Source organism: Physeter macrocephalus, chromosome 7 (assembly GCF_002837175.3).
Source record: "Physeter macrocephalus isolate SW-GA chromosome 7, ASM283717v5, whole genome shotgun sequence".
In the NCBI taxonomy this organism is placed as follows: domain Eukaryota; kingdom Metazoa; phylum Chordata; class Mammalia; order Artiodactyla; family Physeteridae; genus Physeter; species Physeter macrocephalus.
This window is the reverse complement of record NC_041220.1, coordinates 80,761,320-80,772,693: the sequence shown is the minus strand read 5'-3', so window position 1 is coordinate 80,772,693 and position 11,374 is coordinate 80,761,320. Positions and strand designations below refer to the sequence as shown.

Below are 11,374 nucleotides of genomic sequence, written 5' to 3'. Positions count from 1 at the left end.
GGCCCGCGTACCACAAAAAAAAAAAAAAAAAAAAAAAAAAAAAAATATTTTAAAACTCCTCACCTTAGAAGGCTGAAGTAGGCCGCACCTGTGTGCAGCTGCTGCCTGATTTTGGTGGCTGCAGAAGCCAGGACGTGTGTCTCGGTGCAGGCCCTGCACAGATAAGGGATCGAGTCCACACGGGGGTGGGTGTTGGAGGTGTTGCTGGTGAAGCAGTGACACATGCTAGCAATCTCAGACTATCTAGTAGAGCCGCTCAGCTCTGTTTTCCGTACGCCATTGAAAATAGTTATGATGGTTCTTTGGAATTTGGCTGGATAATTGTGATCCCAAAGCAGGACATGCTTCAGAAGCTAATATTCAATTCTGTGATGTTTTGGAGACAAGTGTAGTTTGTTTGAAGCTTTGCGGGTTCTTGTCATGGTTCTTAAAAGCCTGTGCGCACACTCCTTTTATTCTGCCTCTCCACTGGCTCCCACCCCTCTTTTTCTGACATTTTAGTGATAATGGAACTTTTCCTGTCTGGAGATTTCTAGTCCTCTTGCTAATAAGCCCACTGTTTTCACACAAGCCAGAGGTGGCAGGAAATGAGAAGTCCCTGACAGTCCATTTCCCTTCTCCCCTAAGAATGCAGCTTCCTAAAGGGTCCTACGGGGCGTGGGTGATGAGGGGGCGTGGTACTGTCTTCCCCCTCCTCCCCCGTCCCCCAGCATGCCTCTTTTGCTTTGCTCCCCCGTCATGAACTCTCTGCTCACTTATGCACAGGAAATGAGACTTGGACATTCAAGGCAGGTTATTGTTCATTTTGAAGAGAGATGTATTTCTAAAACTCTGGATTTTGTTTTGCTTTCCTTTGCTTTTGTTTTAATTAAAAAAAATCCCCCCCGCCCCGCCGTCAGATCCTAAAAAAGGAGTATAGGAAACGAGTCTCTTGCGCACATAGGCATGTGGGAAGTGATCAAGAGGGACCTTTCACGGTGCCCTCTTGACTGAGAGCTGCCTTTGCCAGCAGGAGTTGGGGCGCAGAAGAGGAGAGCACCCTCTAACTGTGACAGTTCCTGTTTCCTCCGTGTGTCCTCTGCGTTTCCTGCGTGGTTCCGTCCCCCACTTTTACTCTAACTCCCCTGCTTTCTCTCTAATTGCTATTTAGTGGGAATCATCCACCTGTTGGCGAGCCTAAAAGTGGCTCAGGTCAGTCTTCAGCTCCTGCTCCTCCACCTCGTCTCACCCCCTCCGCCTCCTCGCCCAATTTTTTTAAGTACCTCAAACATAACCCAAGTGGAGAACAGAGTGGCAATGCTGTGCCAAAGAGGTGAGCCACCCGCATGGCAAGTTCAGTGTCGTTCGTCTTCCCGGGATGCTCACGCAGAGAAAGTGTGCTGAATGTCCACTCAAGGACCCCGGGGCCACCGCTTGTGTGTGTGTGTGTGTGTGTGTGTGTGTGTGTGCGTGCGCGCGCGTGCGCTTGTCTGGTTTTGGTTTTCCTATTTTCAGTCTATCATTTGAATCTACTTAATTTTACTGTTGATTAATTCCCTCAAAATTATTATGAAAAGTCTTGATGGCAAATTATTTTTATATACTTATTTTCACATTCCCCTGCCCTAGTGTACACACACACACACACATGCGCGTTAACAGCAGTGTGCTTGATCATATACATTGCAATTTGTGCTATATCAGAAACTTCCTCATTAATTTAGGAAAATTATTTTTCTACTTCGGAAGGAAGGAGTCATTTTGGATGATGGACTGAATTTTTTATTGTTGTGGTTTTGTTTTTCTTTTGGTCAGAACGCTTAACCTGAGATCTACTCTCTTAACAAATTTTTTGCGTGTTCACTGGTATTACTAACTGTGGACAGAGTGTTGTAACTGTAGGCACAATGTTGCACAGCACATCTTTAGAATTTATTCATCTTGTGTAACTGGACTGATGTTTGTTAATTAGTTCATTGCTTCCATTCATTTAAAATAATAGAATTTTATTGACTGAAAATGAAAGTTAAATCTCATTTGTAAACTATTTTTGATTTCTTACCTGCTTTAGTTTTCTTAGCCTTGGAACTATAAAATGTTTCTTCTGTTTTGAAGGTTATGTTTTATACTTTGTGTGTTTGTGTTTCTTTATCCTAAACTCTTTTTTCAACCACACTCTCAGCATCTCCTACCGTAATGCCCTGCGGAAAAAACTTCATTCTTCTTCCTCTGTGCCAAATTTTCTAAAATTTCTGGCTCCTGTAGATGAAAATAACACCTCTGACTTTATGAACACAAAAAGGTAGAGTTTAATTTAGATATGTCAAGTCTGGGTAGAAGTGTTGATTGTTAGACATATAGGAATTTTTCATCTGTACTTTTGCCATTTAAAAAATCATTTTCGCTAGATCTATTGTATCTTCTTTCTTATAATTTTTTCTTACTGATGATGTGATTTAAAAAAATGTGGAGTCAACCTGTTATCCAGTTTTGACTAGGATTAGTTTATTAATATATTGTTATTTTCAGCAAATTAAAGAAAGTCTTAACCGTTGTCTCTAAGTGATAGAAGATCACTTAGAGATATTGGGCATATATGGCTGCCAGTAAATCAGTCAGGATGTTTGATCTCTAAGTTTAGATGATTGTTCAGTTGTTGGTATATGTTCAGGTGTAAGTTACAAGGGGTTCCCCAAGTTGTCCTGTGAATAGAAAGGAAATTAGTGATTGTGTTTATGTATATTGAAATCTATATTTTGCAGTTTAAAACATACAGATGTTAAAACAGTCATTATTAGCAAGTGACTGCATAATTATTGCCCTTGCTGGTTCTGTGTAATTTAACTTTTTTTTTTTTTTTTTTTTTGGTGATGATCCTTGGAGACACAGGCCTATGCTAAGAAAATCTCCCCTCACATAGACTAGGGGAGATTGTGGCCCGGGTGACAGTGCCCCCTTTAGGCCGTCTCTCTTTTCTGAAGTGGCACCAAGAGAGGCCCAATTGGAAGCCAAGATCCATGGAGTGTAGTTCTTAATATCTTTTACCATAAAAATAAATTAAGGACATGTAACCTTACTCTTTCCATAAAAAGCACCCTGTCAGAAAGCAGTCCTGTGGGAGTGTTGCCCCACTGCGAGTTTGATTTGATGCCTGTGATTATCTAGTTATGTTTGCTGGTACAAAGATAATTTATAATTTAGTGCTCTGTTTAAAAAACAACAAAAAGTCAAGCTAAAATACCTGGTTATATCTCCTCACCAGTCATAAATCAATTGTCTTGTAATTTTAGGGACTTTGAGTCCAAAGCCAGCCATCTTGGTGACGCCAGCGGGACCCCCGTAAAGACACGGAGACACTCGTGGAGGCAGCAGATCTTCCTTCGAGTGGCCACCCCGCAGAAAGCCTGCGATTCTCCTGGCAGACACGAAGGTAAGGCCCACCCCCAACGTAAAGCTAGATCGTGGCTCGAGTTTCATCTGTAGCAAAAACACATTTGGTGGAAGAAGAAGTGAAGTGAGATTTCAAGTCAAAATCATCCCCTGATTTTAAAGTTCCCTGGTTGAGAAGCTCAAATGGCAATGCCTATCACTGTTTCCAGAGGATTTGTTTTCCCTCTCTGCAACTGAAGTGTAGGTTTCCACCCTACCTCAGCATGGTGTGGTTTTAGAGGTACCTCTATCCCACTGGTCACACCTGTGATGATCTGTGCCTTGTCAGTTGCTGTCACTCAATCTGGTGTCACAGGAGGACTCTCTCTCATCCTTCTTGTGCCCCCTAAAGAAATACAGGCAGACCTCAGAGATACTATGGGTTAGGGTTCCAGACCAGCACAATAAGAAGAATATTGCAATAAGGCGAATCACACAAATTTTGTGATTTCCCAGTGCACGTAAAAGTTATGTTTACACTATAGTATAGACACTATAATATAGTCTTTTAAGTGTGCAATAGCATTATGTCTAAAAGAGACATACATACCTCACCTAAAAAAACCTTGATTGCTAAAAAATGCTAACCATCATCTGACAATTCAGGGTTGCCACAGACATTCGGTTTCTAAAAAATGCAGTGTCTGTGAAATACAATAAAGCTAATAAGCACAATAAAACAAGGTATGCCTGTATAGGATGTGCTAAAGTTTATCTTTAGGCCTTTGTATGTTGAGTTATAATGTAAAAGAGGAGTTTAAATGCAGTTCCTCTGAGTAAAATTAAGATTTTTCTCTGCCCAGTGATGTCATAAGCTTTCAACAGTAGATATTTATTTTCCTTAGTGTTCCTTAATCAGAAAACATTTTTTCCTTACAAAAGCACAGCAAAACAGACCTCCAAAGATTACTTGAATTCCTCAGATTGCAAGACTACATGTAGTGGAGACTCACTCTTGTCCCTCGACACACTTCTTCATGTCTCTTAGGAAGCAGCCAAGGCTAACCCAAGAGTGTTCAGACTAGGTTCCATGCAGCTGTCTTGGGGGAGGAGGTGCTGTTGGAGGATCCCTCCCTTCCTGCTCCCCTCCCCCCATTGTTGTTTCTTCTCTCTCTCCCTCCCCGCCTCTCTCCCCCAGAGTTCTTAATATTTGATTCGGATAATGAGTCCTCTGCCAAATTAAACAAGGGTCTGGTTTGGGCTCAGCTTGCTTTGTGATATAAATCATAGAACTTCATTTGTATTTAGTTCCTTTGGTTATAAAATGGTTACAGTAGTGTTGGCTCTTCACATCTCATGGAATTACATTAAATGATAAACGTGAAAGTGCTTTGAAAAGCTAAAGACATCACATGTCAAGTGGTAACATATTTGTTACCGTTATTGCGTTTGGAGCAGTGGTGTGTTTAGCTTCCTATACCGATGTTCCCTAGCAGGAGCAATGTAAAAGAGCGCTGGATTTATTCATTCAGTGTGATTAAAAACATTTTTTTAGTAAATTGAGTTATTTCAATTAGCATCATTTTAGACACTTTTGTTTTAAAGATTTCATTTTCATGTTGTAGATTGCCTACTAATGTCCAACAGCCAGATTGTGTAACCTAGTTCCCTCCTTTTTAAACTTGTAAAATTCTAAGCCAAAGGGGTTGCTGCGGTAGTGGCTGTAGAAAACAGCAGGCTTGTAAAATGCACAGCTCCTGGTTGGAGCTCTGGCCTCTGACGAAATGGCTGGTGTCTCCAGGCCCCACCCTGGGGCCACTCTTTTCCCATACTTCCTGGAAGTACGGTGAGTTTCTAGACGAGACCCGCACTGGTATCTCCTGGTCAGCGTCTGGGGGACCTGAGTCAGAAGATTAGTCGGTGCTGGCAAATGCTCGATTCTCTGGAAAACCCCAGGATAAAATGGGCAAGGAGATGGCACTGTGGGTGGCATGAAACAGTGTGATCTTGTGTCACCCCAGCAGGTAGCAAGGGAATGGGGACGAACGCCATAGTTTGTGTCTGAATTCTCTTTTTGAAAGTTAAGTAGGAAACTTCTCTTTTTAATTGGTTTAGTCTGGGAATATTGTAAGAAATGGATATTTAACTCCAAGTTGCATTGTTATTGATAATGTTTGCAGTGGACAGGGTTCTTTGGTGAGTCCTGGGCCCTTGGACCCAGCTGGGCAGAAGTTTGTAGGGAATGAGATGGGATAAGTTGTTATTGCCCCAGAGGTCAGAGCGCTGAGCAGATCCGTCCAGTACCCTGCGGGCCGGGCGGCATGGTCACCAGGGAACTGGGAACCCAGGACTTGGTGGGTCCATCTCCCCTGCCGGAAATGGTACTAAAAGTAGCGCCCCAATGTCTGCCTGACAGGCCCCCCAGGATCACCTGCTTGTTTGTAGGAAAGCAGAGAGCTGACTTCTTCATCGTGGTCTGCGGTGGTCATGAAGATGAACTTAGGGAAAGAATTTAGAGCTCATTCAGGGAAACCTCCTCTGAAAGCAGGACCACTCCTGCCTGCATCCAAATCCCAGCTTTTCCCCTTAGGAGCCGTGATCTGGAACCAGCTGTCTAATTTTTCACCTATGATATAGGATTAATTATGCCTCTTGCCACACTGATTGAGATAGGGGAGCGTGATGTTTTTATTGGCATTTTATTTAAGAATTGAAGAATTCATAAGATTAGACAGACTTATCAGTGGTGCACACGGTTCTGGTGTCAAGTCACCTTCCCCGTGTGGAAGTCCCTCTGGTGCTCCCGCTGGAAGCTTCTCTGGCCGCGGCCCCTCTGCAGGGGGTTGCCATGGAGCCGCTGGCCCGCGCCGTCCTGCTGCTGGAGCCCCGGGGGAGCTGCTGTGCTGATCGGCCGGGGTTTTGATTCTCTGGCGGCCAGTGTGAGCCATGGCCATGCCATTCCATGACCATGCCTGGAATGCTCTTCCACTGATATAACCATGACTAAGTCCCTCACCTGCTTCAGATTATTGCTGAAAATCACCTTTTCACTGAAGCTGCCCTGGCCACTCTATTTCAAGTGGCACCCCACCCCATCAGACATTCCTAATCTTATCCTGATTTTTCCTATAGCATTTATCTCTTTGAAACATACTCTAGTTATTATTCATTATCTCTATCACCAGGTTCCTCCAGTCCACAGGCTATATGACTTTTAAGGGAAGGCAAGTAAATTGCTCAGATTCTTACAAGCTTAATATTTGGTCCTTAGTGATTTCTCAACTCACTCCTCCTTCCTCTTCTTCCTGCTTATGTCCTTTCTGCTCTTACGTAAGAAATGCTGCCTGAATTTTTTAATTAAGTGGTAGGTACTCTGCGTATGAAAGAGAGAGGTAAGAGAAAATAAAAGCATTTACAACTCTGAATTGGTATAATAATAATAGCTTATCATGCCCTTATTTTTGCCAAGTGCTTTACATGAGTTATTTCCTTTAATCCCCAGTCAACCTTAAGAAGGTTGGCATTTTTATTACACCAGTTTCACAGATGAGGGAGCAGAGGCTTGCAGTGGCTGAAGTCACTTTCCCCAAACCACAGAGCTGGTCCGCAGGACCAGAGCTCGTGGGTCTGCACCCCGCAGTTCCTGCTGAACTGCACATAGGCCCTGCGGGCCTGCTCCCTCCTCTGGAGCCTCCTTGTGTCGGGCGTTTGTTCTCAGTCTATTCCTGTGTCCCCTTGCCAGCCAGGCAGCAACACGTTTCAGAGCATTTTAACATGTGGACTTGCCTTCAGTTAATCGTACCCCTCCCTGCATGTTAGCGCTGAGACTGGAGTGTGCCGGGAAGGGAGGTTGATTTCTTAACATCTGTCTAAATTTTCTTCTCCCAAATCAGACATCTTCATTCTCTGCCGCTGTTTGCTTCCCATCCTTAGGGCGCAGAGAGCAGCACCTTCCACTGTGGTCTGGGACCACTTGGACCAACATGCTTTCTGCATGTTCCCCGCCAGCTGTGAGACCTCCAGATCCTCAAGCAGCTGAGGGTCCCAGAGGTCCCTGCATCAGCCAGGCTGTCCCAGGCAGAGAGTGTGCTGCTAGAGGCACCTGTAGGCCTCTTTGCGGCTCTGCCTCAGGGGTGGGACCCATGGGCAGCCCAGGTGTCTGCAGCCGGTGGCATGAGGGACTTAAAAGTCTGCTTGTAAGGAACACTTCAGCAGTTCCTTTAAAAGTTTAAGGAACTTTAAAAATGTTCCAGGTACTCAGAGTGGCTCTTTGTGACTATTTTGCATTTGTATTCTGGCACTGCAAACTTCAGTGAAACAGGTCTAACCTTTCTTCAAGGTAAAAAAGTGAGACAGGGATATTTGTACTGTCCCATCCATTTCATCCTCTTTGGAAAAAACTAATAAAGGAAACTAGAAATTTAAAAACCATGGTGTTTGCAGAGCTGTAAGGATACAAGGGAGGGAGAAATAGAATTTTCTGTAATTTGGGGGTTCTGGTTTTCATAGATGGGCTAAATTGTAGAGAGAAACATGTTAGTGAGTAGGGAGTGTGACTCCAATTAAATGTAGTGTGAAAGAGAGGAAAAGTCCAAAGCCAGGCAGTGTGGACAGAAGTGGAGAGATTAGACTGCACAGATACTGTCTTAAAGTCAGCTTGTCCCTTCCTCAGGGGTGTGTGGCTTTCTCTGTGCACAATTCCTGTGAAATAATTGAGCTGTAAGAATCTGAATTTCATGTTTTGGAGACCTAACTGGTAGGCAGTTAATTTCCATTTAGAAATTTTCTTATAAATGTTTAGTAGAACAAGCGCAAACATTCCCAAATCCCAGGCTGTTTTGTTTGTTTGTTTGTTTTAACTCAACAGAGACCAGTTGGCCTCTTCTAGGGATTCCCACTTGAAGTTAGTTTACCAGAGTCTAGCAGGGTGGTTTCCATTGTGACCCTTGGAGAAAGGCAGGTGTCTGCTTCTCAGCTGGTAGGTCAGGTATACAGTATCACCGCATCACTGGGGAACTCTGTGATCAATAGGGCAACCACCAGTTTGTGCTTGGAGACTTGGCAAGGCAAGTTTATTTTTGTGATAAAACAAACATAAGTAGATTGTAAAGTAGAATACTAAGAGTTGCATGGTGGTTTAAATTTAAAGCAGTGTCTTCAGTGATGCTTTAAGTTTGTGGCCACTTATGACTGGTGCCCCAGAAACCCCAGGGAAAGGCATTCTCTCTCCTTTGTGTTACCGGCTCTTTGGGTGAAAGGTTTGTGAGAGACTGACTGTGTGAAAGGTACGTACTTGGTAAACTATAAACTCGACAGAGGGTGGTGTTACGGGGGTTCAGTTAAATCTGTCACAGGGCAGAGCCCTGAAGGTCGGGTGTGTTTGAGACTGCATCTGTAGAGCGGGCTGCGGGCAGATGTTATTGTTCCTGATAACCGCCCTTTGTCGTTTTCAAGCCTTCCCACTGTTGATCCCCACCACAGGCCTGCTCTGAAGGTAAAGGCCGTAGAAGTACGCTCATCCCTCAGATGGAGAGTGAACACACCTGTGGATTAAATGGCTTTCTCCGGATCCTGATCTAGAGCAGCGTTTCACAAACTGCTGTGTGCTCAGAGTCCTCTGGCGATCTTGGTAAAGGCAGATTCTGGTGCTGTGGGTCTGGGTGGGTCCAGATGGTCTCCGTTTCTGACAAGCTCCCCAGTGATGCTGATGATACTGGTCCACTGTGAGTGGCAGGGGCTTAGAATGAGTGACCATGGTCCATCCAGCCCAGACCATCTAGTCCTAGGTTTAGGACTCCTGTGTGTCTCTCTGCTGTTGTAGATAACCTAAGGCATCACCCGTGTGTGTCAGACCTCAAATAAATCTGGGTCATCAGTGACATTTTTTGAGAGGATTTGTGCTGCCTGGAGAAGCCAAGAGTTGGTCTGGTGGGGAGAATGCAGTGATACAAAACACATGGCAATAGGGATAAAGAAGAATCTGACAATGTGCCAAGTGAAACCAAACATCTGGCCTCTGCCTCGTTCCTGCCGCTTTATTTTTTAGGGAAGCTTTGTCTCCTGGGTGGCGGCGGGGCACAGAGTGTGTGCAGGTGTTTGTTTTCTTAGCTGTGGGCTCAGACCTAATTGTCAGTCCTGCAAAAAATGCTGAAAATCAACTTCTGACTTAGCTGTTTGGTAGTAGAAATACTCCACAGTTTTTCTTCATAGTGTTTCATACAAAAAATAATTCTTTGTTGTTAAGAAATAATTTTTTAGGTAACTCCCAACTGTGGAATGGGGGAAAATTCTTTTACGTACCTCTGTGCCAAGGAACAATTTTAGTCTTGGTCTAATGCCTTTCATTTAAGCATTTCAGATTACATTGTGCATTTACCGATTTCGCCAACAATAGAAGCATTCAGGCTTTACATGTCTTGTTTAAAAAAGGAAAACGCATCTAATATAGATAAGATTTATTGATTTGAAACCCATTGTATAAGCAAATAGTCCACTGAAACTAAAGTTCAAAGGGTTTTTGTGTTGAGTATAGCTGTGTCAATATGCCTAATTTATGATACAGTTAAGTCGATTGGATTAGCTATTAGATGTAAATAGTAATGGCAAAACCAAGGAATATAACCTGAATCTTTATAATGACTATTTTATATTATTGTGAAAAATGTAGAAACTGCTGTGTGACTATGATTTATTTGTATGGTTCATGGCCAACTTTTCAAAAATTTATATACCATTGGGAAATTTTAATGGATGATATAAGCAGAATAACTGCAAGTAGGACTTTACTGGAACCTGTAAGCATCACAGTGACATCTGTATGACCCTTTGTTTTGATCCCTGGTTCTCAGCGTTCACTGTGTATCAGTCACGTGGGGAGACTTATAATATGGGCTGCACCTGCCCCTCTGCTCTCACTGTGTCAGGAGGGTGGGGATGGTCCTGTGCTTGAACTCTTCTTTCTTTTTAAACCCACCCAAAGCATTCTGATTGTGACCCTCAGTGAAACCGCTGGTTTAGTTAGATGTCAGAGGGTGACTTGAGGTACTGTCACCACTTGGTGGCAATGTTGCTCCCTGTGTCTTGATCGCCCTCATTTCTTTTTCCAATCCCAGAAAAGTGTGCTTTCTTTTTTTCCCTTCTTTTTGGTTTTGGTCTTCTTTTGGTTATAGTATGTACCTTCCTCACTCATTTGCAACTTAATTGAATGGGGAGAGCTACCTTCTGAAATCAGGATGTTTTTCTTTCTTTTTGTACAAGGTTTTAGGGAGTGGGCAAAATAAGGAAGAAAAAAATGGTCTCTGATTGCCAGATACATGACTTTTTAAGATTGTTCTTAACTAACTTTCCATATAACTTTGCTTTTCTGTGGCCAAGAAAGACCAGGTTCAATATAAAGTATTGCAAGCCAGGGATTGATTGTTCATGGATTTCACTAGTTTGAAGCTACTAGCTTTTTCTCCTTTATTGTGCTTTTTGACACGTCATTACAGTTGGGGAAGCCACAGTGAATGGCAAGATTCTACCTCAGTTTGCTGTTTGTGTGCCTGATAACAGTTGTAAGTTAGCGTTGATTGAGCCTTTCCTAATTAACCATTGGCATTTAAACAGTCAGTCCTTACGCTTTGTGCAGAGGCTGGGGTCAAGGGTTGATGGTGATACAGAGATGAAATTTTAACCTCTGCTGTTGGTAGGAAGGCTGCAGGGGCTGAGGGCCAAGAGCTTGGGCGCTGGAGGTTCTGGAGCCCAAAGGCCTGGGTGTGAATCCTGCTTACGGCACCCTGGCTGGCAGGGAATTCCAACTTAGGGCACATCTAACTCCAGAGCCTGTGCGCCTGCAGGATTAGAGTCCAAAGTCGAAGATCTAGATTTGTCACCCTTGAACTGTAATCTGTAGAGACTGGAGGAAGCCACTGAAGTTTGTAAAGCAAGGAAATGAATGGTAGGTAGTTTGAAACTATTCTCAGGGGGATAGACTCTGTAGACATATCTAAACTTGAAGCAGTCTCAAAATCGGGGCAGGACTAGG

The 11,374-nt window shown here is 43.5% G+C and overlaps 1 protein-coding gene across 15 annotated transcripts in view; it reads left to right on the top strand.

Moving 5' to 3' along the window:
- TBC1D1 (TBC1 domain family member 1) overlaps nucleotides 1–11,374 on the top strand; it is a 285,275-nt gene that overhangs the window by 179,285 nt on the left and 94,616 nt on the right. For 11 of the 15 annotated variants that reach the window (XM_055086106.1, XM_055086103.1, XM_055086102.1 and 8 more), the window contains 3 exons: nucleotides 1,151–1,312; nucleotides 2,162–2,281; nucleotides 3,270–3,409. In XM_055086106.1, the coding sequence (XP_054942081.1) occupies nucleotides 1,151–1,312; nucleotides 2,162–2,281; nucleotides 3,270–3,409 (422 nt within the window). The remainder of the gene's footprint in view (nucleotides 1–1,150; nucleotides 1,313–2,161; nucleotides 2,282–3,269; nucleotides 3,410–11,374) is intronic. The other 4 variants (XM_055086109.1, XM_024116511.2, XM_055086111.1 and 1 more) reach the window with 2 other exon arrangements.